Source organism: Vidua macroura, chromosome 19 (genome assembly GCF_024509145.1).
Source record: "Vidua macroura isolate BioBank_ID:100142 chromosome 19, ASM2450914v1, whole genome shotgun sequence".
Classification (NCBI taxonomy): Eukaryota; Metazoa; Chordata; class Aves; order Passeriformes; family Viduidae; genus Vidua; species Vidua macroura.
The window spans coordinates 13,283,918-13,309,616 of record NC_071589.1 but is presented as its reverse complement, the minus strand read 5'-3'; the positions used below and the strand labels follow the sequence as shown (position 1 = coordinate 13,309,616).

General features: G+C 61.8%; 1 protein-coding gene across 1 annotated transcript in view; it reads right to left on the bottom strand.

The window, feature by feature from the left end:
- Positions 1 to 25,699, bottom strand: part of RBFOX3 (RNA binding fox-1 homolog 3) — a 102,328-nt gene that overhangs the window by 17,543 nt on the left and 59,086 nt on the right. The window contains 2 exon segments of the mRNA XM_053994581.1: positions 2,383 to 2,719; positions 12,987 to 13,031. Coding sequence (XP_053850556.1) covers positions 2,383 to 2,484 — 102 coding nt within the window. The 5' untranslated portion in view covers positions 2,485 to 2,719; positions 12,987 to 13,031.

The window sequence follows — 25,699 nt, the reverse complement described above, 5'->3', positions numbered from 1 at the left end:
TTGGTCATTCCTTCAAATCCCAACACAGCTGAAAACGCTGGGGCTGGGAGCTACGGAACAGCAGCAGCATCCTCAGGAACCAATCCAGCCACAGGCTCCTGGCAGGGAGAGCACTGTCTGAACTGAAGGGGATGAGGGCAGTTACTGCGTGCAGACCCTGGCACGTCCCAGCTCTTGACCGACTGGCCAGCCCAGCAGACTCAGCCCTGGTCACTGGCTCAGGCACTTTATCATGGTACACCTCCTCACAAACCCATAAAGGGTTTGCACAGGGACCTGTAACCCAGGGGGTCACAACCAAGTCCCCCCAGACCCCATGGCACAGCCATGGGTTCAACACAGAGTTGAACCCTCTCAGGTGTCCCTGCTACACAGAGGTGAGCCAGGCCAGCTGGCCAGAGCCAGCTCTGGGGTGGGCACGTGCCCACAGGCAGAAGCAGCATTGCTCCCTGCGTGCTCCAAGGGTGCAGGTGGCACCGGTGCACAGTCTAAAACCCAGAGCAAATTCAGAGCTAAAGCAGGTGCCAGGCACACCCGTTGAGGGGCCCATCAGCCGGGCATGGCCCATGCCCCTGCCACACCTGATGGCCACCAGTGACGTCCCTGTCCCTGACGCCTTGTTGTGACATGCACGGGGAACACCTGCCCCCAAGTGCTGGGTGCAGAACCTCAGCACAGGATAAACCCCAGGAAGAGGACGGAGATTTTCACCTCCATCGTGCTCATCAGCCGGGTGAAAATCCAACTCCAAATCCTGTAATAAAACCCTCCTCCTGGCTTGCAAGTCCACAGCTGCTGCCAAGGAGCAGGAGGCTTCTGGGAGAGCAGGGAGGAAGAGATGCGGAACACAACGGTCAAATCCAACCAGGCAGGGTGATGGGGGAACTGGGAGCTGCCGGGTGCGGAGCCGCACACCCAGGAAAGTTGCTGCTTCCCAGGGACCCGCAGCTCCGCTTCGCCCAGCCCTGCCAGCACTGGGAGCACCCGTCTGGCCGTGCAGTCACCGCTGCTGCTGCCAGACCCAGGCCAATCCGCAGGGCAGGAGAGCAGAACAGCTGAGCCCCTCGTGTGGCCAGGGACGGGGGGATCCCAGCTGGAGAGGGACATCTCCCACGCTGCAAGACAGGCTCTGGGCCCTGCACTGGCTGCCAGTCCAAAGCATCCTTCACAGGGACAGAAACCATCCCCTGGACGCGTGGGGGTTCGGGGACAGTTCTTGCTCAGTGTCAGAGGTGCAGCAGCCACAGGGACCTCAGTGCAGCTTTGGGAAGAGTGAAATCCAGCGCGGCCCTGGCTGTCCCCGGGCTCTGCCCGCAGGAGGGTGCAATAAATCCTGCGCCCGCCTCGGCAGCCCTGCTGCAGCCCCCGCGCGCCCCGTGCCCACGCTTGTGCAGCCACACCGGCCTCCCAGCCCGCTGCAGGACAGCGACCTGGGCCTCGCCATCCCCACCACCGCCGGCCACGCTCTGGCCACGACCCCACTCGGACACCGGCCACAGACATCCCAAGGGACCAAACACTCCACAGCCTTTCTCGCTGGGGTGGAGGGTTGGCACCCGTGTGCCTGTCCTCGCCGCTGGGTGAACCGCGCCGGCCACGCCAAGTGCAGGGAGGATGCCATGAATTTTTAAACTCCTGAAAGCACAAATGGAGTGGTTTGCCTGGCTGGGAGACGGGATTTCCGACGCAGCACAGAGGCATTTGAGGAAGATGCTGCCTCTCCCAAGCTGCGCTTCCCTTGGGATGACGGGCCCAGAAACCCGGCACTCAGGGTCCAGCACAGGAATCAGGGCAGCTCTGTGGGACAGCAAAACCTTGGCCCAGGTGAAGGACCAAACTGACGACCTCAGCAGCCTCTGTCTGGGCTGCCCAAGCCCAGCACCTGCCTGGCACCACGTGCCCCCAGTCCCTCTGCAGCACCTTCCAGTGACAGCGGGACAGACCCGCGCCCGCCCGACCGCGCAGCCCGGCTGTGGGCACGCGCAGCGTCAGCACACGCACGCACGCGTGCACACACGTGTGCACGCACGAGCTCATCACCTTCCCTTCTGCTCAGGCCACGCAGGAGCCTCGTTCCTTCACCCGAGCATCCATCATCGCCAAGCAGCAGCAGCGCCGAGGCGGGGAGGCGCTGGACCCGCGCCGGCGGCTCTGCCTGCCGCACTGCCCGCGCCTCTGCCCCGGCCCTGCTCCCGCCACCACGGCGGGGGAACCGGAGGAACCCCAAAAGCTGAGCCGAGGACCCGAGCCGCCCCAGCGTGGGGCTGGAGTGGGGAGGCTGGCAGGAAGCTGTCGAGCTCTTACCCTCTGCTGAGAGGGAACCAGCCAGAAACACGTGCGAACCGGAAAGCAAAAAAAAATCCCCTGGAGAGGGTGGCTTACCTGTTGGAGGTAGAGGAAGGCTGGAGGACAGGGGAGAGAGTGAGGAAGCATGCCTGAGTTGGAGACAAGGAGGCAGCCCGAGTTAGCCATGGAGCACAGCATGTGTCGACAGGTAGCCGTGGAGCTGCTCGCGGGTCCGTCCTCTTCCGCACACTGCTATCCACCGCTATCCTCGTCTTCCCGGCTGGCCCCTCGGGCTCTCCCCTCCTCGCCGTCCCTCCCGACCCCTCGGCGCTAGTTAGGAGGGTTCATCTGCGGCAGGCCGGCCGCGCCGCCGCCGGAGCAGCGCTTGGCTCTTCACTTCGGGGCCATTAGACACTGGCACTGAGCGCACGGTCTGCAAAGGGTGTGCGTGAGCCAGAGCGGAGCGGGAGAGAAAGGAAGGGGAGGAGGAAGGAGAGAGGGCTCGGGAGCGAAATAAAAGGGGTGGGAGTTGGAGGAGGAGGGGGAGTCCCCTGTGCATTCAGACATCAAACAGAGCTCTGTATAAAATGAAGAGAATCCGTAATGACATGAGAACAGCTGATCCCGCACTTAACCCCTCCACCGCCGCCGCTTTGCAGATGGCTTCCCCGCCGCCCTCGCCACCCCGGCCACACGCTGGGGAAGCAGCCGGGCAGGATGGGGCCGGGCGGGCAGAGCCGTCTCCCTTCCCGGCGCTGGCTCCCGGGGGAGGGAGGCTCTTACCGGGAGTTCCGGCGCCGCAGCGCGGTGCCGCGGGAAGCCGTGCGGGCAGCGGCGGTGGCAGGGCTGCCGGGGACTCCCCCGTGCACACCCCGCCGCACACGTGCACACCGCCACGCTCTCGCGGCGAGACGCCGGCGCTGCCGGGCCGCGGGAGCCGTGCAGCAGCCCCAGCTCCGCCTCCCCGGAGCCACCGGCCCGCGGCCCCGCACGGCCCCGCACGGCCCCGGCACGGCCCCGCAGCCGCGGGCAGCCCGCAGCGTTCCCCCCTGCCGGACCAGCCGCACCTCACTGCTGCCCGCATGCCCCGGGCACCACTGCTCCACCCTGCCAAGGTGTGGGAGCCCCAGGCGGGGCCCTGCGAGCCCCCCACCCGCCTGCCAGTCCCCCAGGCACGGAGGGCTGCGGGGACCCCTGCCCCTTGGGGTGACTTGAGGGGCCCTGCCCACTGGCACTGGCTTCCGTGCGCTCCCCAGAGCGATGGGGACCCTCTGCCCCAAGAACCGCCCGCTGGCGGGCAGAGGTCAGCCCCGGCGGAGCTCCAGAGGTGCTCTGGCGTTTCCGAGGGCCCTGCGGTGCTGGAGCAGCCCTGACGCATCCACACCACACTCGCCGCTGTCACAGCTGCCATGGCAATAGCCTCCGTGCCAGTGCCCACCAGGGACAGCCGTGTGTGCTCGCTCGGGTCCCGTCCCACCCTGCACCTCCACCCACCCGGGCCCCGCAGCAGCCCCGGCACTGCCGCGGGGTCCCTCCCTGGTGCCCACAGCTCGGTGCAGCATCGTGCCCAGCTCCGGAGCCATGGCACTGCCGAGGCTGCCAGGCTGGCATTGTGCTGGGGCATGTAGGAAACGAAACCTGGGCTCGGCTCAGTTTCCATCTTGGCCAAATGTGATGCACAAAGGCAGGGCTGTGCCAGCAGCTGCTGATGCTCCGTCTCTGCCGGAGCCTCCAGCACACGACCAGCCGTTTGGAGCTGGGATTTTCCACAGTATCCCCAGGCAGAGTGACATGCTGCAGTGTCCTGGTACACTCGCAGCAGTTATGGCTTCTGCTGCAGACACTCCAGAGCAGCAGTGTGTGCCATGGCCGGCCCAGAGCCACAGGGAAAGCCTGCTGCACGCAGCTCTAGAGGAGCCATCCTGAGAAAGAGCTGTGTGGGGCCAAGGGGGTGCCAGCCCCTCCCAGGGGGTCCTGCGACTGTGGGGAATACACTCCAAAGGGACTGCAGGGACCCAGATCAGGGAGGGGATGCCAGGCCCGGGGGAGGCTTTGTCACCACCACCACCTTGTGGCACCGGGCACCAAAAAGGTCCAGCAGTGACATCTGCTGCCAACAGCATCCCCAGGCACTGCTCCCTGTGGGTGCCCACCACAGCCACTCCCCTCCAAGGATCACAACATGCAGCGGCCCCTTCAGCACACCGTGGTGCTCAGACCCCGCTCTCCTGCTGGTCTCCAGCTTCCCTTCCCAGAGACCCCCATGCCCCGGGTGCCATGCCCTCCTGTGCACCCCAGCACCTGGGGAAGGATGTGGGACAGCCCTGAAAGGACAAGTGCGTCCCCCCACAGCCCTTGGCACAGTTGAGGGGAGAGGGGCTCCCCCAGAACCCGCACGCACCCAAGCACCACACAGAGCCTGGTGCAGGGCAGGGGCACCCCGAGCTGGCCAACAGGCAGCTCCAAAGGCCCTGGGCCGGCCTGGCTCCACTGCAGCTCCTGGAGGTGACAACAGCAGGGCATTGCCTGGCACACTGGCCTTGCGGTGCCCAACTAAGCAAACCACGTGAGGCAGGAACTGGCTCCAGGATGAGGTAATCTGCCCATCCTCCCCCGCGCCGCTCCGGCCAGGGTGACTCAAAGGCATTCCTGGCCAGTGGCAGCACCACAAGTGCTGGCACTGCCCTGAGCCAGCAGCGAAATGGGCACAGCTCTGGGAGCTGAGGAGTGTTGGAGTCTCCTCTCTCCCTTCTCCTGCCATCACCAACGCGTGCCTGGCTGCAGAGATGTCCCTCTGCAGCGGGGAGCCCTGGGGGACGCTGGCCGGGTGGGGTGACACCAAGCCCCCGGTCAGCTCCGGTGGGAACACCTTGCTGGCACCACTGGCTCCTTTCCCTCACCCTGCTGCTCCCAGCGACAAGTGTGCCACAGACCCAGCCAGCAGCACCGGTGGTGGCACCAGGGCTGTGCCCAGCCCCGCAGAGCCGCAGCCCCGGAGGAGCACCTCCGAAACTGAAGCCTCCTGGAATGAAAGTTTATTTATCTGTTTAATTAAGATGTGTTCACCAAGCGCACAGACCCCATTCCATCTGTCTCACTTACAGCCGTGTCCCAGTAAAATTAAACCTAATAAATATCAGCAGAGGGAAAGCAAAGGGCACGTGTGAGATATACGATCAAAGGCTGAAGTTGCACAGGGCTGCAGTTCTCAGCACATCTCTCTCTGCCCTTCGGGGCTGGGCTGGCGCTGTGCTCCCCCGCTCAGGATGGGGCTGCCTTTCCTTCAAATCAGCACAATTCCCAGTTTTTTTTATTTATTTTAAATGAACCCTTCAGGGCTCCTTGGTTTTGTTTTCTGGAAGAGGGAGAACAACATGGCACCGGGACAGGAGTGGTCTTGGCCACTGTTCGGGTGCTGGAGCCAAGGGACAGAGCCTGCACTGGGAGCACTGGTGGGCATGCACCCCCAAAGCACTGAGGGAACTTGCCAGGGACAGCGCAGCACATCTGGCTGCTGCAGGCACCGGGATGGACCTGCCGCACAGCGGAGAGCTGCTGGGAGGTGCCCGAGGCAGCCACTGCGGTGCCATCCTCCCCTTGGGAAATGCCAGAAAAGCTCAGGCCTCCTCCAAGGGACACTCCACCACCTGGGAACTGTATCCACGAGGAACGAGGCCCGGGGGTCTGCCTGGAGCCCCGTGCCCCAGCCCCGCTGAGCAGGCGGTGGCACGGCTGCGGCACATCCAGGTGCCAAGGGCCCTGCACCGGCTGCACCAAGCCCTGAGCACCTGTCAGGGCTGCTGCCAGCCCAGAGCTGGCCCAGCTCCACGCCCAGATTCCGACCCACAGGATGCAGTGGGAAATCCAGCGCCTGGCAGCACGGTCCTTCCTGGGAGCCCCGTGGATCCTCTCCCAGCAGAGAGGACGGGGCAACGCCCGGGACCTGCCGTGGGGGCACAGTGCACAGCCACGGGGGCACTGCCGGTGTTTAGTAGGACCCCGTGGTCCCTGCAGACTCTCCCACAGGGCAAAGCTGGATGCTGACGCTCGTGAGAGCTGCCAAGGAGGGCTGCAGCTCGGGCAGACACCACCTCTGCCACGAGGGCTGTCGAGGCTGCACTGGGGAGAGCAGGTGCTCCAGCCTCCCTGGGGTCATCCTGTGAGTGCAGTGCTGGCAGCCCACCAGCAGCCAGGGACAGAGGTACCAACCTAATCCTCTCCTCCCACCCACTCCAAAATGCCCCGAAGCCGAGGCGTTCATTAATTAAAAGCTCATTAGTAGTTATTCAAAGGCATCAAGCAATTAGATGAAGGCACTGACAGATCTGAGCTGGTGTGACAAGGAATGTCTGTGCAGCAAGGAAGGTCCCATGTCCCCACTTCCTTGGCCACGGGGATGGCCCCAGATTAGGGCATGGACCAGGACAGAGAGAAGGGACTGACAAGCCTCCTTGGCACCCTGTTAAACCTCTCCATCTTTCCCTGCTCCCTCCTCCTCCTCCTGCAGCGGCTCCCAGAGGTCACTGGAGACACTCTGAGTGGTTGCTCTGAATTCCCAAAGATGGAGCACCCAGGTATGACCTCACCAGGTGAGGAGGGGACTGTGACCGAACCACAGCCAGCATCTGAGACAGCAGCTGTGGCAGCAGGAGGGGAGCAGGAATGGAGGGAAAGCTCATGCAAGTGTAATGGGATCCAGGGAAAAAAACACCCCATTAAAATGTTCCTGACCCACTGTGGGGGGAACAGGATGGGGCCTGGGGGTCTGCCAGCCTCTGGCCAGAGCTGCCAGCACTGTGCAGAACAGGGCAGCAGCTGGGCCAGCACCTGGGGATGTTCCACAGCCTCCTGTGTCACCCTTCCTCCTCTGCCCTCCAGCCACATGGGCAGGGACAGGAGCCCTGGTGCTCTCCACGTAATGGCACCTCCTTGCAGCCATCCCCTGTCCCCATCATCCATCACAAACAGGGACACAGGGATCTCCAGCAGCCAGTCCCATCCACGCCCTGGCTCCCTGCAGGAGACACAGGGGACACAGCTCACACCCCTGGCTGGGCAGCAGGAGCAGAGCCTGTCACTGTGCCTGGCTCCTCGCCTCTGCCCGCGCCGCCCTTCCTGAAGCCCTTTCACTTGACAAAATATTTACATGAAATGGCAATTAGGCTCCCTGGACTTAATGAGAATTAACCTGCAGCAACAGCACCGCGGCAGAGCAGCTGCTGCCAAGCACCTCGAGCCTACAGGCCAGGTGGGCAGTGCTGGGGGCCACAGCAGGGGAAAGGGCAGTACCGTGCTGGCAGGGCCAGCAGGGCCAGGACCATGGCCACCACCGCTGGGACCAGGGCCACCACCAAGTCTGGGGCCACCACCAAGCCTGGGGCCACCACCACCACCACCAGGCCCAGCACAGATCGAGAAGGAGGAAGGACTGATGGAGGACGATGCAAGGAAGGAGCAACTGCAGACCAGGAACCTGAAATGCCGCATTCCCAGGGTCCCCCTCTTCCCTGAGACCAGCTCCACTGCCTGACAAAGGGTTCCCAAGAAAAAGCGCCCTCTGAACTGGCATCCCTGTGCCTCACAGGCTGCTGGGGGGCTTTAGCAGCAGCCCCCAGGGTGCCAGCACATGGCACACAACAGGAGGGGTCCAAGCCACCCCAAGCAGGGGTGCGTGTGGCACTGCCAGGGTGGGCAGTAGCACTGGGCTGGGACCCACCTGATCAGCAGACGGGTGAGGTGGGCACGGGGGAACACCAGAGGTTGGAGGTACTCCAGAAGCAAACACTCCATCCTCATAATAAGGTTTTTTAAGTGCACAGAGAGGATGTTGGTGTTAAACAGGTGCTGTGACCCAGGGCGCACTTTATAAATCCTAGTATTTACAGACCCCTTCTTCCCCTTGCCCCACACACACCTAATTTCTCTGGAATTACTGTTCGTTTGGAGACATTTTGCTTTGGCATCTCAGCCCCTTGTGGTGTTGATGATCGAGCCACCACAGCGCTCCTGCCACACAGGGATACCAGACCCTCTGCTTCCTCCCACGCCGCGACGGAGAGACGCCCACGATGCCAAGAAATGACGCTCACTGCTCTGCCGGGAGCACAGCCCTCGCCCTGCCCTTCCCAGCAGAGCTGGGGATGCCACCATGCAGCGCTGGGACCGGCTGTCCCGGGCTGCCTGGCTCTGTGCACTGCACGGGACAGGGAACAGGGACCCTGGAGTGCCACTGCCCCACAGCCAGCGCGGTGTGGGACGCTGTGCCTGGGGCTCCGTGGGAACGGGCACCCCACGCTGCCCGTGCCTGCTCGGCCCAGCTCTGCAAAGCCACACAGCTCTGCTTTGCTCTCGCAGCTGTGGTGGGTCGTTCAGGCCCTGGGCAGAATTAGCACCGAGGCAGGAGGCTGTGCCAGCCCTGAGAGGCGCTGGAGCCGTGGCAGCGCCGACGTCCCTCATGACAAAGCGCCTTACACCTGAAAGCTGCTTCCTGAGAAACAATGAATTCGCAGTATCCTCTCCTCCTCCCCACAAGCTCCTTTCCCCACATCCCTCTTTGCCTGCCTCTGCCCACTCTGTTCCCTGCTCCCAAATCCAGGGGAGCACAACTCCCTGGAGCATGTAAGCGCCAGCAGACTGCTGCTGCCCCCGGCCCCTCGCCACCTCTGAGGGAGCGGGAGGGAGCAGGTGGAAGGAGCAGGTGCCACTGGCCTGCAGCCCCAGCTGGTAGGCTGGGATGCCATGGGAAGACCCTCGGGTGGTGCAGAGCCTGATGCAGCCCAGCTCCTGCAGCTCTGGGGAGGGAGTGGAGCTCCATGGGGCACTGCTGGCTCCAGCTCCTTGCCCTCTGCTCACTGTCCCAGCCACACCCAGACTGGGGCTCACACCCACACTGAGTGTCCAGCCCAAGCAAAGGGCCTGGACAGACCCTGCCACGTCCCCTCCTCTCCATCCCTGCACCAAGCTCTGAGATGTTTGGGTAGGTCTCAGCCTGTCCCCTCTCCAGCCATGGCCTTGTGCTCTGCTAGAGCAGGGAGAGCTGAGCCCCCTGCCCAGCCCACTCCCCAGCCATGCCCCTCGCTCTGGGCTCGGTAGGGTATGCGTCCCCCCAAGCCCTGAGCAGGGACTGCTGTGGAGGGACTTTGGGGTCCACAAGGGGATCTCAGGGAGCTCAGGGCCCCCATGGTAGGTTCCCCTCAGTAGCCTCAGAATTTCAGCCCTGGGATAAAATGTGGGGGCTGCCCCACAAGCATCAGTCAAGATCCCGGGTGGGCACCGTGAGAGGGGGCTGCTGCTCCGCACAGACTTGTCACCTGAATGTCCCACTCTCAGCACAGACCCGTGCCCCCTCCCAGGACAGCCCCCGGGCAGGCGCCAGAGCCACCAGTGACCACCAAAGTACAGCTGGGGCAGGCTTTGGTGCTGGGCAGGGGAGGCAGCTTCTGCCCACGGCCAGCGCCGCACGGAGCTTGGACAGGGCAGTGCAGAAGCAGGGGGGCAGCTGGGCGTGCCCAGGCAGGGACCCCTGCCCGCTGCCCTGGTCCTTCCCAACGCCAGGCCTGTCCCCAGCGCTGGGCAGTGCGTGGCTGACCACAGGGGGAAGCTCTCCCTGGACGGCGGCACAGCCGGGGAGGGCAAAACTACCCCAATGCTGAGCGAAACCTCAGCAGACAGGGAGGGAAGTGCCCACCCTTGGCAGCGGTACCTACCCAAAAATACATCATCATGTCAGCGGCGGGGGCCGAGGCGCTCTGCGGGGGTCGCTGGGAGGGCGACGGGCTGCTCCCGACGCGGCCACCGCTCCTGCTGGGTGGCTCTGTCCCCTTCGGCTGTCTGGCTGCGGCGCCGAGGGCCGGTGGTCCCGGAGCCCCGCGCGCTCGCCTCCCTCGCTCGCGGCGCGGCGAGCGCTCGGCGCGGCTCAGAGCCGGCGTGCGGCCCCCGGCATGCTGCGGGAGGGCAGCCCCGCTGGGCAGTGCCTTATCCAGCCCGGGGAAAAGCGGGAGAGGAAGAACAAAATCAAATCCTCTCCGGTGTCTTCGAGGACCAAAGGGAAGGGCGAGCGTGTGAGGGGACGCCAGCCCCAGGGGCGGGCGGGGTGCTGGGGAGAGGCTCCGGGACCGGGCTGGGCGCGGGGGGCCACGGCAGCGGCAGTGTGGGCGCTCGCTGGCGCAGCGTGGGCTCCCGCTGACACTCCGAGGAGCCGATGTCCTGCCTCAGCGTTTTTCAAGCTTCCCTGTCAATAAGGGAATCCGCCGCTCACAGTTAACCTGCGAGGTGCCAGCCGGCTCCCGGCCGCCGCGGATGCCAGAACCCCCCGCTGCCATCGCCGCGCCTGGCCGGCACGGATGCTCAGCCGTGCTCCACCTGGGAGCATCTGTCCCGGGAGGTCCCCTTGTTTTTTGGAGAAGCCGAGCAGCGGCCCCAGGGGGACGGAGCCAGCAGCCCCCAGCCCCCATGTGCAGTGGGGAGCCATGGGGACAGTCCTTGGAGCCCGGGATGTGGCCACCATGGACTGCACGAGAGGGCACCCAGAAACCCCAACCAGCGCCAGGGCAGCCACTCCCTCCTTGAGCCCCAGCACTGCCCCCCCCCCAGACCCCGGGACAGAGCAGCAGGACGGGACAGGGGACACAGCAAAGGGCTGGACACGGCCCCTGGGGATAGGTCCGGGGGTCCTGCACACAAACCCCAGCTGCCCCTGGCACAGTGCAGGCTTGGCAGCCAGGCAGTGCTGCTCCTCAGGCACTAAATCTCTGTCCTCCAGGGGCACGCAGTGGAAGGAGCAAGGGGACCGTGAGCGCTGAACCAGGCGTGGTAGTGAGGGAATAAATAAGGATAAGGGAAGCAGAGGAGTGAGGGGGGCAGCAGATTGGTCTCCAGAGCCCAGCTGGTTCTGACATCTACAGCCCCATAATCATATTCAGAGCAGCACCAGGCTGGAAGCAGCTCTCCTCCAGCACAGCAATAAACGAGAGCAACACTCTCAATAATTCAGCACCAGGAGAGGGTGATAAAGCAGCAGAGGCACCACTGCAGGCAGCTGGGGTGGGGGGCTCCCTGCTCGCTCTTATATCTCAGTGATCCAAACCCTTTCCTCTCTTTCTGCACCCTGTAAATGGAGCCCCAGCTGTGAACTTGGGGTCCTCCCCAGCCTGCCAGACCCCCAACCCTGCTGTATGGGACAGACAGAGGGGCCCAGTGCAGCAGAATGAAACCCCTCCATCACCAGCAGACACAGCCTGGGGGGTGACTGGGCAGGGACAGCAGCAGGAGCACCTCTGCAGCTCTCTTCCCAGCACCACTCCACCTGCTCCCACTGCAGCCCCCCACACCCGCACAAACAGAGCCCTGTGCCAGACCCCAAACCTCTCACCCAGAGCGGGCCCGGGGCAGCTGAGCTGCAGGACACCCACCCCTCTGCCCTCCCCTCCTCTGGACACAACCAGCGGCCACAGCCCCCCGCAGCCCCAGGGCTGACCTGAGCCCTCCGACCCCACACACAGCAGGGCACGGGGAGGGAGCAAAGCCCCTCCTCAGCACAGCAAGAACCACCGAGACACCAGCAGGCACACGGGTGGGGGCAGCCCGGCCCCACAACCCTCCCCCTGTGGCTGGCCAGGCCCACAGCCACAGCCCAGCCTTCCTCCCCCCTGCTCATCCTCGCTCCCTGCAAGCCCTGCTCCCACCCAGCCTTCCTGCCCCTTCTAGCAGCTCTTTTTCCGCATTTCCCACGGGACCTCAGGACCCTTCCAGACCACAATCCCCTCCCAGCAGGTCGCCTCCCTCCTTGTCCTGTGTGTGCCAAGGATGGGAGTGTTCCCCTGCCAGACACCTCTTCAAGGTTTTGCATGTGGGCAGCTCCTGCAGCACAGTGCCACTGCCCTGGCCCCCATCACCCCCCGGTCCCACTGGCACCCCCAGCCCATGCCAGGGCCCAGAGCTATGGATGCACCACACTCATCCTCTCCAGCCCCTCGGCTTTCTTTGCTCCTCTGCTTCCCTGGCTTTGACGGGGGAGCACTGTACTCAGCGGGATGGACCTTGGGGGGATGCAGTGTCCCCTCTGTCATGGGGTCCTCCTACTGCTGGGAAGTCCAGTAATGTGAGGGTGGGACAGGAAGGAGCCACGCACACCTGACCAGCAGGCACCAGGCTGGCAGAGGACACCTGCTCTGGTCCACCTTCCACACGCATCAGCCATGACCTGCCTCAGCCCGGGGACACTGTGAGCTGTTGTGACACCTCCCAGAGCCCTGGGGACAAACATCTCCTGCGGTGGGCAACTGCAACAGAATGGGCCTGTGGGCTGCTCTTTGCCCCCAGTAAGGACAGGGACCCTGGCTCCTCCAGGGAGCTGCAGAGTATGGACAGACAGCAAGTCAGCACACACGGACACTCACAGGCACGTCAGTCTCAGCTCTCCTCATGCAGGATTCATGTCACACCTCTGTGGGGGGAGCCGGGGGCTGCTGGCAGAGGGGAGGGGGCAGCCTTCCTCCCATCCCTGCCCCGAGCACGGCTCTGTGCCCACCAGCCCCTGCCCCATCCCTGAGCCACAGGCCGAGGGTGCTGCCCTGCCCTGGCCGGCCCCACGCCAAGCCCCCACTGCCAGCCCCACACATGCAGGTTTAGCGTGCAGGAGGGACCCCGGGAGCAGCCAAGGCAGAGCCCAACGCAGCCGCTGGGATCCGAACCCTCCGTACCTTTTACTCAGCCCAGCTCCTCCCGCGGCGCTCGCACTGGGCTCTCTAGAAAAGACAGGGAAGAGGAGGAAGAATTAAAATCAATGATCATCATCACTAACCTGTTACAGTCAATGCTGTCTGCTCATCGACTGCACAGTGTTGGGATGTGAACATGGATGTGAGTGTTACTCCCCGGGCACTGGGAAGCCTGTGCTGGTCAGGAGCCCAGGGCAGCATCAGCACCCACCAGCACCATGCCCAGGGTGATGGGTGCAGGAACCCCCCCTTCAGCTCCACCAGTGCACCTCAAACCCAACCCAGCTCCCACAGACCGCAGGCCCCTTCCTGGGCTCCCCCAGAACCCTGCAAGCACAGCCCCACAACCCCCACGGGGTGGGACAGGGCACAGGTGTCATCCAAGCGCTGGCTGCACACCTGGGTTGGTGCATCCCAAGCCTTCTGCCCACAGCAGCAGTGACACTGCTCCTCCTGCGAGGAGCAATCCCTGCGGCACGCGGCTCCGCTGCTCTCCTGGCTCTGGGCACTTCTTGGAAATTAAGCCAAATTTCAAAGAAAACTTCCTGAAAGCTGCACTTCAACTAATTGGCTTTTGCAGCATGGCCAACGCAAACATTCATCAATCACGTTAGACCCTCAGAAATAATGAGAACGGCTGACAGATCCCAGGAGTGGCTAAAGGATGAGGGGGGCTGTGTGTGTCTGTACCCGCTGCTTTGGAGGCCGGCAAGTGCTGAGTCCCACCTGCCCAGCAGCTCTGGAGATGCTGAGCCCCCACTGCAGGGCCAGCACCCCAAGATGAGGGTCCTGAGTGTGGGTGAAGGGACCCCGTGCCTGGATGCTGCTCCGAGCTCATGACCGGTCCTGGTGAGCACACGGCCAGTCCTGGTGAGCTCATGACCAGTCCTGGTGAGCTCATGACCAGTCCTGGTGAGCTCATGGCTGGTCCTGGTGAGCACATGGCCCACAGGTAGCCCGGAGGCCGCGCCGGTGGCAGCTCGGGAAGCACAGAGACTGTTCCCAGGCACTCGTGTTAGCAAACACGGTTCTCAGCCGCGCAGCAGGATAATCAATTATGGTAATTCCTGCCTCAATGAATCAGATTCATGGAGGAGTACAGCTCATTAGGCTGGTGCTGACTTCCATTAGCACTCTTATGATAAAAACCCTCTGAACACTCTCACCCAGCGCGATGCGTTCACCAGGCTGGGGGTCTCCCCTCCACCCGGGCCAGGGCAGACCCAGCTGTGGGACATGGGAGTCCTAAAAAAGGTGGTTGGGAACTCCCTGGTTCCCAGCAGTGCTGACAGCCCTGCCCCTGCAGGCCTGGCAGAGCCTGCTGCCCCCAGCCACCACTGCTGAGCTCTGCCACGGCTTCGCCAAGGAAGCGCCCACCAGGATCCCGGCTGGGAGCAGGAGGTGGCACAGCAGGCCCAGAGCACTCCAGCAGCAGGGCTGGGAGTGCTGGGAGTGCTGGGAGTGCTGGGAGTGCTGGGAGTGCTGGGAGTGCTGGGAGTGCTGGGAGTGCTGGGAGCCCAGCCTGCCTGCTCTGCAATGAATAATTGACGCCGCGCGCTCCTGGGGGAGGCTCGGCGATGGGTAACGCCGCATTTCCCAAACACATTTCCCAAGAAAGGCGCCTTCTCAGAAGCTCCCCACAGCACCGCGGGGCCCCGCAGCCAGGATGTGCCTCAGCTGGGACGTGCCACGCTTGCTGGCACAGACAGGGACTCGCCAAGCCCAGCTCCAGCCCGGGCAGAAACCTCTGGTGGTCCTGGCACACAGGGAGCGGGATGCTCAGCCAGAGCCTCCCTGTCCACACAGGCCCGAGTGGGAGAGGGAAACGTGGCACAGCGTGGATGGGAGAGAGGCAGGAGCAGCTCTGGCAGGATCTGGGGGGGACCTTGGTCCAGTCTCTGCTTTTCTGGCAGCAGTCTGGGCTGACTGACTCTACCTGGAACCTCGCAAAGCCTCAAAGGGACCTGCTGCCAGAAGAGGTGATCCCAGCCCAGCTAAACCTGGATGAGAATCAGGGGGTCTGCACAAGAAATGCAACCCGAGTCATCCAGCTGCACGGATCCCATGAAAGCTGCACCTCATCACCCCCTATCCCCACACTGCAACCGAGGCAGGCCTGGCTCTGATCTGCTGGGAAACTTCTTGGTAGTTTCTCAAGGAACATTTTAACCCCCGTTCCCTCCACCAAAAATCCTAAATTAATTTTGCTTTTAATTAAATTCATTAGCAAAGATTATCTGGCTGAGGAACAATAATGTCCCACCCCTCCCCCCACAGCCCTCTCTATTTATATCCCCATATACAGAACAGCAGCGAAAATTTCTTTATGGGCCATTAAAGGTTTAATGTTTAATTTATAACCACCTTCTCCGGCGGGTGGGATGGCCAGGCACAATGTCAACATTTTTAATTAAATGAGAAGGGATTTTTTTTTTTTTTTCCAGCTAAGGAATATAAAACATCCCGTTCCCAGCAGCGTTGGAGGCAGGGGCAGGAGGGGCAGGGGCTGGGGCAGAGGCTGGCTCCTGCACAGCAGCTCTCAGGACACGTTTCCCCGTGATCCTGCTCTGTCTGGGGCCGAGCCAGGGCCGTCCCACACTGCTGGGCAGGAGCTGAGACACGAGAGGCTCGAGAGGCTCGGGCAGTGCCCAGAGGAGCCTGGTGGGGTGGGTAAGGGGCCTTCAGCAGGACAGCTCAGGAGAGCCCTCCACGCAGCAGCTCAGGTCCGGGAAGAGCGGTGCCATCCTGGGGACAGGGACAACACGTGGTGCTGCCCCCATTTTGGGAAGCCTCTCCCTGCTGGGAAGCTCCTGGCACGGGGCTGAGCACCAGCTCCTGTGCAGGTCCCTCGGGGGGCAGAGGCGAGAGTGTGGCACTGCCCACCCCAACATCGCTGGCCACCAAACCCCACCTGAGGAACAGCTGTGAACCTCCCAGCCAAAATCCTTCCTGCAATTTCTGCTGGCCACTGGCACCTCCTCCCGCCCGGTGACTGCGGCTCCCGTGGCATCACCGCCTCCTTCCTGCTGGAGAGGAGATCAAAGTGCTTCCAGTGCTGTTCCTGGAACCCGCCGTGAGCCACGGGGCACCCGCTGGCACAGCAGGCACCGCCGGAGGAGTCTGGCACTCCTGGCATCCCCCTGGCATCCCTGCCCCAGCCCCCCATGGCACCCTCGGGAGCACGGGAGCTGCAGGGGAGCGTGTCTGGCTGTGCTGCCAGCACGGACAGCCTCAGCAGGACAGCACAGCCCTTCCCGCCCGGACAGCGGCGAGGGGCAGCTCCGAGCAGGCAGGTTTCCATTAATGGAGTGTTTTATCTTACAGGAGAGATTAAATCTCTGTACAGAGGAGCGCAAAAGCGCTGAATCAGCAGCTGGCTGGGGGTGGCAGGTTCAGCCATGAGCATTTGGCTCCAGCACAGCCTGTCAGTGCTTCGTCCTCCTGCATCCACACTCTGCCAGACACTGCCAGCGCTGACACCCCCCACACCCTGTTCCCCCCACACCCTGTTCCCTGCCCTTGCAAGTGCCGGGGTGGCCGGAGGAGCCGCATGCAGCTCCTCACGCTGCCTGCCAGCCCCATGTGCTGCACTAACAGACCAGAGCAAGGCAAGCACCAGCGGCATGGGTGAGCTGCCTTCCTCCCTCCCTCGTCATCCTCTGCACAGCACAGATGGGTTGGCAGGAGGTGTCCTGGCACAGCTGCCATGTCCACAGCAGCACTCCAGGGCATAGCCCTCAGGCAGCAGGTCCCCAGCCCATCCCTCCCTGCGGGCTCTGCTCCCACCCGCAGCCCAGCAGGGTCCCTCACAAAGGCACCTTCCTGCTCCCGGGCTGTCCTGCCCGGCGTGGCGGTGTTGGCTCCAAAGCCGAGGAGGAGGCAGAGCGGCCGCCCGCTGCCCACGCGCCCACACGCGTGTGCTCACGGGAGTGGGCGTGCAAGGGCCGGCTGCAGGGAGCCAGCAACGGAGCAGGGATGGCACTGTGCTGCTCACTAAAAGCATGAGTGTCACTAAATCAATAATTCATTTACTTTAATGAGATAAGTACTTGGAAAACTAATTGCAAACCTGCTCCATTTACTCCAACCCATTATAGCCTTTAATGTAAATGGCAGGAACGCTGCTGGAGGAAGGGGAAGGGCTTTGGGTGGAAGATTGTGTTGTCCTTCCCCTTCTTCTAAGAAAGAGAAATATCAGTCGCCAGCTGGGACAGTAGAAGCCCAAAGAGCCAGTGGAATCACCGTGTGGAAGTGCTGATGATGGAATCACTGACGGCAGAGCAAGGGGAAAACCCAGTCCCCCCCGGAGTCACCACTGTCCCTCTGCCCATGCTGCCACCACAGAGGGATCTCCCAAGCGGGGATGTGGCTTCACGCTTCTCCTGCACCACAGCCTCCCATCTGGAGCCCTGCTGGACGTGCCCCTGCTGCAGGTGGTCGCTGTAATGATCTGTTAGAAACCCGTGGCTGCATCTCTGGCACGGCGTGCCCCCGTGCCGGCGCTGCCAGCTCCTCTGCCTCAGCCGGTGCTGCCCCTTCCCGCCCCTCCGGCCCCTGCCAGCCCCCACGTGCCCGGGGAGCCAGAGTGGGCAGGGGCGTCCTGCCAGGCCCCAGCACTTTCCTGAAAAGGAGCCGTGGCTCCCGGCAGCAAAGCCACCGCGTTCCTGAACCGCAGCCGGAGCAGGAGCTGGTGCCAAGGGCTCACTTCTCGCTTGCTGGAGCAAATGGCAGGTCATAAAAAGGAACTGTGACAGAAGAGAAAATGTTCCAGAGTCCACAAGGACCAGTCCAGGGTAAATCCATCTGCTCAGCAATTTAGCTAGAAAATCCTTTCCAATCATCCCTGCTGTAGGTCCTTCTTCCCCAGCTGGTGGCTCTGGTCAGGGCCTTTCCCCCTCTGGCAGCTCACATGGGGTTCATGGTGATCCCAGAACACCTGCATGAGGGACACTCGGGGAGGGGTCACACCTCGGGGAGGGGTCACACCTCGGGGAGGGGTCACACCACCCCTTGCAGAGGGTTTGACAGTGGCATCGCCGACGGGGACTCTTTCCCAAGCTATTGGCTCACTCAGAAGAGCACATCGTCCTGCCCAGGTGCCGTATCCATGGCACCATGTGCGGGATGCAGGAGGGCTCCCAGGGAGTGCAAACCCCACCTGCAGCTCCATGACCAGCCCTCGCACCTCCCGCAGGCAGCAGCAGGAGGCTGCCCTGGGAGCCAGGGCCGGGGAGAGCTGGGATAATCCTGCCTGGCTGAGAACTCCACAGCTCAGCCTTGCACAGCCGCCGCAGAGATCTCCCTGCAGGCATCCCACCGAATCCCACCTCAGCCACTCCTGTCTCACAGAAAATCGATGGCAAGCATCTCAATTAATCACACCAGGGGCAAATTGATTAGGAGCCTAAATAAGGTCAACATGGTTGTCTGCTTATAGGGTGGGACCCCTTAATCATCATTTTATCTGCAACGGGCTGCAGAACCGGCAATCCCAGCAGCTCAGGAGCACACAGGGATCTGCACTGAGCTCCTGCAGCTTCGAGGGCTGGTGGCACTGGAGCCATGGCTCTTCCATAAGGATTGGCATTCCAGCATGCAGCAGCCACCGGGCACAGGCAGCTGGGAGCCCTGAGTGGGGACAGCGAGAGCCCCAGGCAGAGACCCCAGGGCCCAGCTGTCACCTCCAACTCCAAGGTGACAAAAGCAGCGAAGCACTGCTCTGGGCACAGCACATCCCTCTGACCCCACACCAGCTGTAAAGGGGGCTCCTTTGGCTTCTGCTGCCCCAGTTGATGACTGATATTTCTCTTCCTTAGGAGACACCATCTCCCACCCAAAAGTCCTTCCCTTTCCTCCAGCAGCAGTCCTGCCACTTAGGTTAAAGGCTATGGCTGGGCTGGGGTAAGGGACAGAGCCATGGCTGCTCCTCTGGCCCCCACGACCCCTGAGTGCTGCCCACAAGCCTTTTGGCACTGGACACACCTCACTCACTCACCTGCCGCTGCCCCAGCCACCCACCGCCTCCTTTTGTTGTAAATACCGGTATAAATATTATAATTTGGTTTAATATTTAATATAGTCAGGTTAAATAAGCATTCCCAGCCCCATAAATAATCATTAACGGAGGATTCTAATTGTGCTGTTGGGATCCGGCTTCATGACTTATTTAGCGGGCAGACGCTCTTCCCCTCCGCGCTCCCCACACGCTGTAAATTAACCTGTGGCTCAACCTCTCCCTGAGAACCTGGTGGGACACGGCACAAGGAGACGGATCCAGCCTGGGATGACACCAGGATGTGGAGCTAGGAGAACACCTGGGATGAAGCCAGTGGGGACAGGGGGACCAGAGCGGCTGGAGGAGGCGGCAGGAACACGGAGCAGCTGAGCAGGACACGACCGTGAGAGAAGATCACGGATTTTGGGGCATCCTTGGCTGTGGACACCTGGGCACAGAGCGAGCCTGGAGCAGAGGTAGGTGAGCCACGGACGAGGAGCACCCACCCACCCTGCTCACCCCGGGGTGGCATCAGCAGGGACACAGAGACACAAAACGCTGCCAGGCAAGCGGAGAGCAGGGAATGCTTTTATCCCAACCACAAACCTACTGCGAAATTGATTGAAAACAATAGCAAAAAAGGAAACAAACCCCAAAGCACCAAACCCAGCGCGCGGGGAATTGGCCAGGGGTGAGTGTTCTGAAAGCACTGAGTGGAGACACGAGGACAAGCAAAGTGCAGGAAAACCTCCGTGTGAGTGTTTTCCCCTCGAGGGATGTACTGATGCAGTGCTGTAGAAAAAGGTTGGGGTTTTCTTTATGTAGCCTAATTTCATCTTGAAACGAAAAACGACAAAAGTAAATGGAAGGAGCCCCCTGTGCGGTGAGCCCGGCTGCAGGCACGGTGCAGGGCCCGAGGGTGCCCTCAGCTCTGTGCCCGGGCAGGAGCAGCTCTGCGTGCCAGCTCCAAAGGACACAGCGTGCAGCCCAGGAGCAGCGGGGATACCAGCCCCAGGGAAACAGGCACGTCCTGCTCCCCAGACACCCTGGGGTGCTCCTGCTGCCACTGCTGCCAGCGGGATGCTCACATTCAGGGTCTATCCCCGCAGTGTGCCCTCTGGACTTTAGGCATGGAGAGACCCCTGGGAGGTCTCCTATCCAACTGAGAGATGCAGCAGAGGGGACCCAAAAGTGACAGTCCTTCTGGAGCAGTTTTCCTGTCTCTGGCACGTCTGCTCCAGGCCCTGCTCATCCCGAGCACGGGTGCCTCAAACAGTGCCAATCCTGACTCTGGGCTGCAGCTCTACGGGAAAGGTCCTGCTTTATCTTTATTTGTCAGGATTTATATGAAAAGGGGATAGTTCAGCTCTGAATGTAATGATTTGGAAGAACAGCCCTCCAGTGGCCTCCTCAGCTAGCATGGCGTCAATACCATCGATTGCTAAAAATAACTGATAGCCCTGGCCCAGCATGCTGGGGGAATGCTCCTTCCTGCTCTGAGACCCCAAACAACCCCTGCTCCAGGTCCCCAGACCCCCTGGGCACTGAGTCCCCACACCACTCCCTGTACCTCGCCCATGGGCAGCACAGCTTTGTGTAGTCCAGAGGAGAGAAAGTGAGAGCTGCCTGTCTGTGGGGATACACCAGGATCACCTGGACAGGTAACACCAGCACAGCACAGCACAGCGCTCTGTCCTGCCATCTTACTGACCTTCCCAGGACAGCAACAAAACCCACACAGGCAAAGAAACAATCAAACACAAGTCCATAGTTAGGGAGAAAGAGTTATTCAGTTTGTTGAATATGAGTCTGACTTAACAGAGAAGAAATAAAGTGTTTTAAAATTAACGACACAAATGTCAGCCCCATTGTGGGGATATTAAACTCTACAATTATTTGACGACCTTCTGTAGAGTTTCGTGCCTGGAGCGAGGACAGCACGGGGGTGGCAGCACCTGCTACAGTGTGGGAGAGGTCCCCAGCAGCTCCCCGGGGCTGGTGACAGCCCACCCAGCACAGCCTCCCCTCCTCACTGCCGGGATGCTCCGCTGACCCTCTGCATGTGCCGTGCCAGGCAGCTGCTCCCGGGGCAGTGCCCACCCAGCCACATGCCAGTGCTCACCAGGGAAGCTGCTGCTCCTGAGAACACAAACCCTCTCCTTGCAGCCTGCCCTGCACAGGTGGGGTACAGGGCATCCTGGTCACCCGTCCCCTTGGCCTGGTGAGAAAAGGGCATCGGGCAAAGCCTGGCCAGCTCTGGTGGCACAGCAGCATCACTCAGCCCCTCCAGCACTGAAAACACCCTCACAGAACCCATCCATGAGCAGAGAAACACACACTGTTCCTGTAAAAGTGACTTCAAATCCCCAAAGACTCGTCCTGATGCCGGCAGGGGCTCTGCTGGAATCTGCCACTGGAAGCAGGATCAGTACGTGGAGTGCAGTGCTCTGCAAGGGAGGGCTCTGCAGCAAGCCAGCAGTGGCTCTGCTGCCACAGCGAGGGGCACGTGGGGGTCACACCGTGGGTCACAGTGAGGGTAACAGCTCACTCCTGCGCCCCCCTGCCCCAGCAAAACCATCCCTGGCGCCCTCCAGGAGCTGAGGGGCTCGGGGAGCACAGGTGAACACGCGTGTGACAGGAGGGAGAACACACGTGTGCACAGGGCAGCGTGGGCGGCACAGCCGGAGCAGAGTAATTTGTAAATAATCCTTAATTAATACGATTCGCAGGCCTGGATGGCTCAGTGGATCCCAGGCAGGGACAACGGCAATCTCCATTCTTCCAGTTCTCAATTACAGCTTCAGGGAGGGAAGCAGGAACTGGCTAGGGTGAATTAGAGAGACTTTTGTCACGTTTAATATCACTTCATTTTGCAGACTGCTGACGCAGCGGGATTTCACAGCTTGGAATTTATGGTTCTTTTGAGAGACATGCGCAAAAAAAGGAGTTAAAAATATCCTGCCATCAGCACAAACCCATCAACTCTGCTGGGAAAGAGCTGGGGTCCGGGGGACCCCCCTCCAGGATCCCCAGGTGAGCAGAACTCAGCAGGGCTGGGGTCCAGCACCAGCTTCAGGTGAGTGCATCAGGGGGTCCTGGGAGACCCGGAGCTGCCCTCTGGCTGGGGTGTCCATGTCCCCTGGCTCCCTGCACTCCTGAGGAGCAGCGGTGCTGGCAGTGCCAGGGACGGTGCTGCACGCTGCCATCGGGCCCCAGGGGGGTTTTATGCAAAATGACACACGATATAAATGACTGTTGTAAACAGAGAGTTTAATAAAGGGCTGTGTGCGAATTTTACAGCCTCCCCAAGGATAATTAAAATTATTTATCTACTTACCTAGCTTGCCACCAGAGCAGTCTATTAATTATTATCTATTACACAGGGCCTGCTTTGCATGCTGCCAGAGCACCGCCTGCCACCAGCACCCACAAGAACGCCCAGCACCGGGAGGGCTGCGAGCCATCACCATCCCAGGGTGATCCCGGGGTGCTCTGCACCCCTCACAAACCCTGTGGGAGCCTGAGGTGCTCACGATCGGGTGTTTCTCTACCAGCCTGTGGCCGGGTTTTTAAAACCTGCTTGGTTTTTAAAAAGAGCAGCTCCCCAGGGCGGGGAACGGAGTGGAACCCCAGGCAGAGGGCGAGACAACGCTCTCCCTGCTCGACTCCAGCACTGGGCAGCCACAGGCACCAGGGATGCTTGGGGGAGATGCCACCAGTATCCCCTGACTGTGCAGCCCCTTGAGGGCCAGAAGCCACCAGGGGAGTGCAGAGGGACCCCAAGGGGCAGGGCAGCGAGGGCTCCCGAGAAGAGGCAGCTGTAGCCCGGCGCGGGCGGTGCCGCAGCGGCCGCCCCGCAGCAGCCTGGCGCAGCGCTACCCGCTCCTCTCCATCCATTAGCGCGACGGAGCAAATCATCGGCGCCGAGGCTCCGGGATCCCCCGGCTCCTCTCTGCACGTAAGGAGACCTCAGGGGGCTCCACTGTGCGGCTGCTTAACGTTGCTTTATTAGCTTAATAAACCCAGCGATGCTGCCACAATGTCCGAACGGGCCCTCCCCTCCGCAGGAGCGGCCGGAGCGGGGAGAACGGCCCCGGCAGGAGCAGCAGCACGGCCCCCGCAGCCCAGCCCGGCCGGCTCGCAGAGCCCTTGGCCAGGGGACCCAGAGCAGCCTTTTGGGAGCGGAGGATGCAGCTGCTCCCTGCCCTGGCGGGCACCCCGAGCTGTCAGCTCTGCCCGTGTGCCATTAATCACTGCCGCAATTGCTTTCCCTGCCCGTCCTGCCCGGTCCCAGCACTGCCCTGAGCAGCCCCAGCGCCTGCGTGAGTGGGGCTGCCGTGGCACCTCGGGCTGCTGCCAGCGCCAGCCCTGCTGGGACCCCCTGCAGCCCCCAGGACATGCTGGGACTGGCTGTGTCCGAGACCTTCCCTCTCACTGACTAAGCTCCAGCGGGTCAGAGTCCTGGCACTGAGGTCCTGGCTGATGGCACAGGGCAGAGTGGCCCCAGAGCTGTTGGCAACTCAGCAGAGGAGCCTGTTGTCCTTCAGCAGCCTTTGAAGCATCAGGGCTGCATGAGAGTGGCTCTGTCATTAGGAGCTGGAGAGCCTCAGCAGCCTGCTGGGGGTATTTTCATCTCCCAGGGTGGCTCCTCTCCCTCAGCCCTGCAGGTCCTGGTTCGCGGCAGTGCCGGCTTCTCTTTGATCCTGCACAGTTACGCTTCCAGTCTCACAATCTAATAAAAGCCGCGTGATCGAATTCCAGGTCATTCCTCAAGGAAAGAGACCCCCCCACACTGGCAGCAAGAGCTCCAACCCAGTTACAGCGTGCCCAGTGCTTCCGCCAGCTGCCTGCCACGTGCCAGCCTCGGCGGGCCCTGGTGCCATAAGCAAGGTGCAGAAATGTCCATGGAGGCGCTTGGAGGCTGTGCCAGGGCGCTCTGGCCCTCTGGGCGAGGCAGGGGCGGCTGCTCGTGCTCAGCCCCCAGCAGCACCAAAGCAGCTCTGAGCTCGGCACCCTCCTCTCCTGCCCACCTGCAGGACTGCTGCCACGGGGCCGAATCGCCCGTGGAATAGGGGTGAACCAGAGCGGGCAGGGCTCACCCCCGGTCCAGCCACCTTCCCCTGTGTGCCTGCACCAGCCCCAGCCTCGGGCACAGCCACCGTTTGTCCTCCCCTAGCCCACGGGGGCGCGGGGCCGCTCGTGCTCCATTATCCAGAGAGCTCCCGCCGCAGTTCCGTGGAGCTTGCAGAAACAGCAGCCTCCGAGGAGAAACCCACCCTGGCACGGCCGCGCTCGCCTGGGATGATGGACGATTATGGACCATCTGCACTTCCAGGAGGGTATGGATTTATGGGCAGCACAGACAGTTTGCGGAGTGTCCATTACTATAACTCACTGGCCTCTCCAAAGCTGTGCTGATCCGCCCCCCCGCCGCTGCTGCGGGGAAGTTTGGGTTAAGTGCTGGCAGGAAGGAAAGGTGATTTCCCGAACTGTTTTTCACATCTGCCGAGCCGGGGAGAGCCATGGGTGCTGCTATCCCAGCTGCACTGCCTGTGAGCACCACGGTTCCCTGACAGCAGCCCAGGTTCACTCCAACAGCCCCAGCCCTCTCCCTCTGCTGCCCATGGGCCCCTGTCACCAGCAGCTCCTTCCTTGTTCCCCCTTCTTGATTCCCCTTCCTGTCACCCACCACTTCCACCAGGAAGAAATCCCTACCAGCAGGACCAAGGATTGACCAGCATGTCCCAGGAGCAAGTGGGTGGAAGGAAGCAGCAGATGGGACCTCTGAGCACGGAGAGAGATACATGTTGAATAACAATGGTGAATTCCCCTGAGCTCTGGTGTTTTTAATGCTGGATTAGGCTGTCAGGCAGCAATTAAATGGGGTAATAAAAAGCTAAGTGCTCGTATTTCAATGTTCCTGCCTCCTGCACAGTGGGGAGGAGCAGGGCAGGGGGTTGCTCTGCTCCCCACGGGGTCCAGCCTGGTGTTCCCAAGGAAGAGCAGAGGAACTTTTCAAAGGCGGTTTGTAGATGATGCCGAGACACCCCCAACCCTGCAGTGCTCCCAGCCTGCTCGTGCTGTCTCTCCCAGTGGCCCGGAGCAGGCTGGCCTGGCCCATTCTAACTCCCCTCTCTCCCAGGACCCAGAAGCATCCCCACGAGTGCTCCCCCTTCCCGTCCCAACACCCAGCCCTGGCCCGTCACGCTGGATCAGATGTAATGAACCCCTGTGCTTTTTTAACCTCATCGTGCAGCTCCTGGTTGGAGCCCAGCTTTATCAGTTTTTATCCTGTGTAATATTCATCACGCTGGTTTATTTATGGGCCCCCTCTTCGGGAAGGTATTTTTCAGGCCTGGTGAATAAAACATAAGGCTGTGCGGGTTGTCAGAGGGAATGCGGCTCCTCTGATGTCAGCCTGACTAACGGCCTTTAGTTTTCTCCAACGACTGCACTTTGAGAGAAATTTATTTGTATTTGGGTTCCCGTTGGTCGGTGAGATGTGAATTCTTTTCCCTTCAGAATAAATGAGGCTTCAGCTCCACGGCAAGGGGTGGGAGCGGGATGGGCGGGTACAGACCCTCGGCCCTGGGGACAGCGCAGGAGAGGGACCCCAGAGGGGCCTGGGGCTCTCTGCACACCAGCACACACCAGGCAGGAGCTCCACATCCCCGGTGCTGCAGCAGCCCAGCCAGGACAC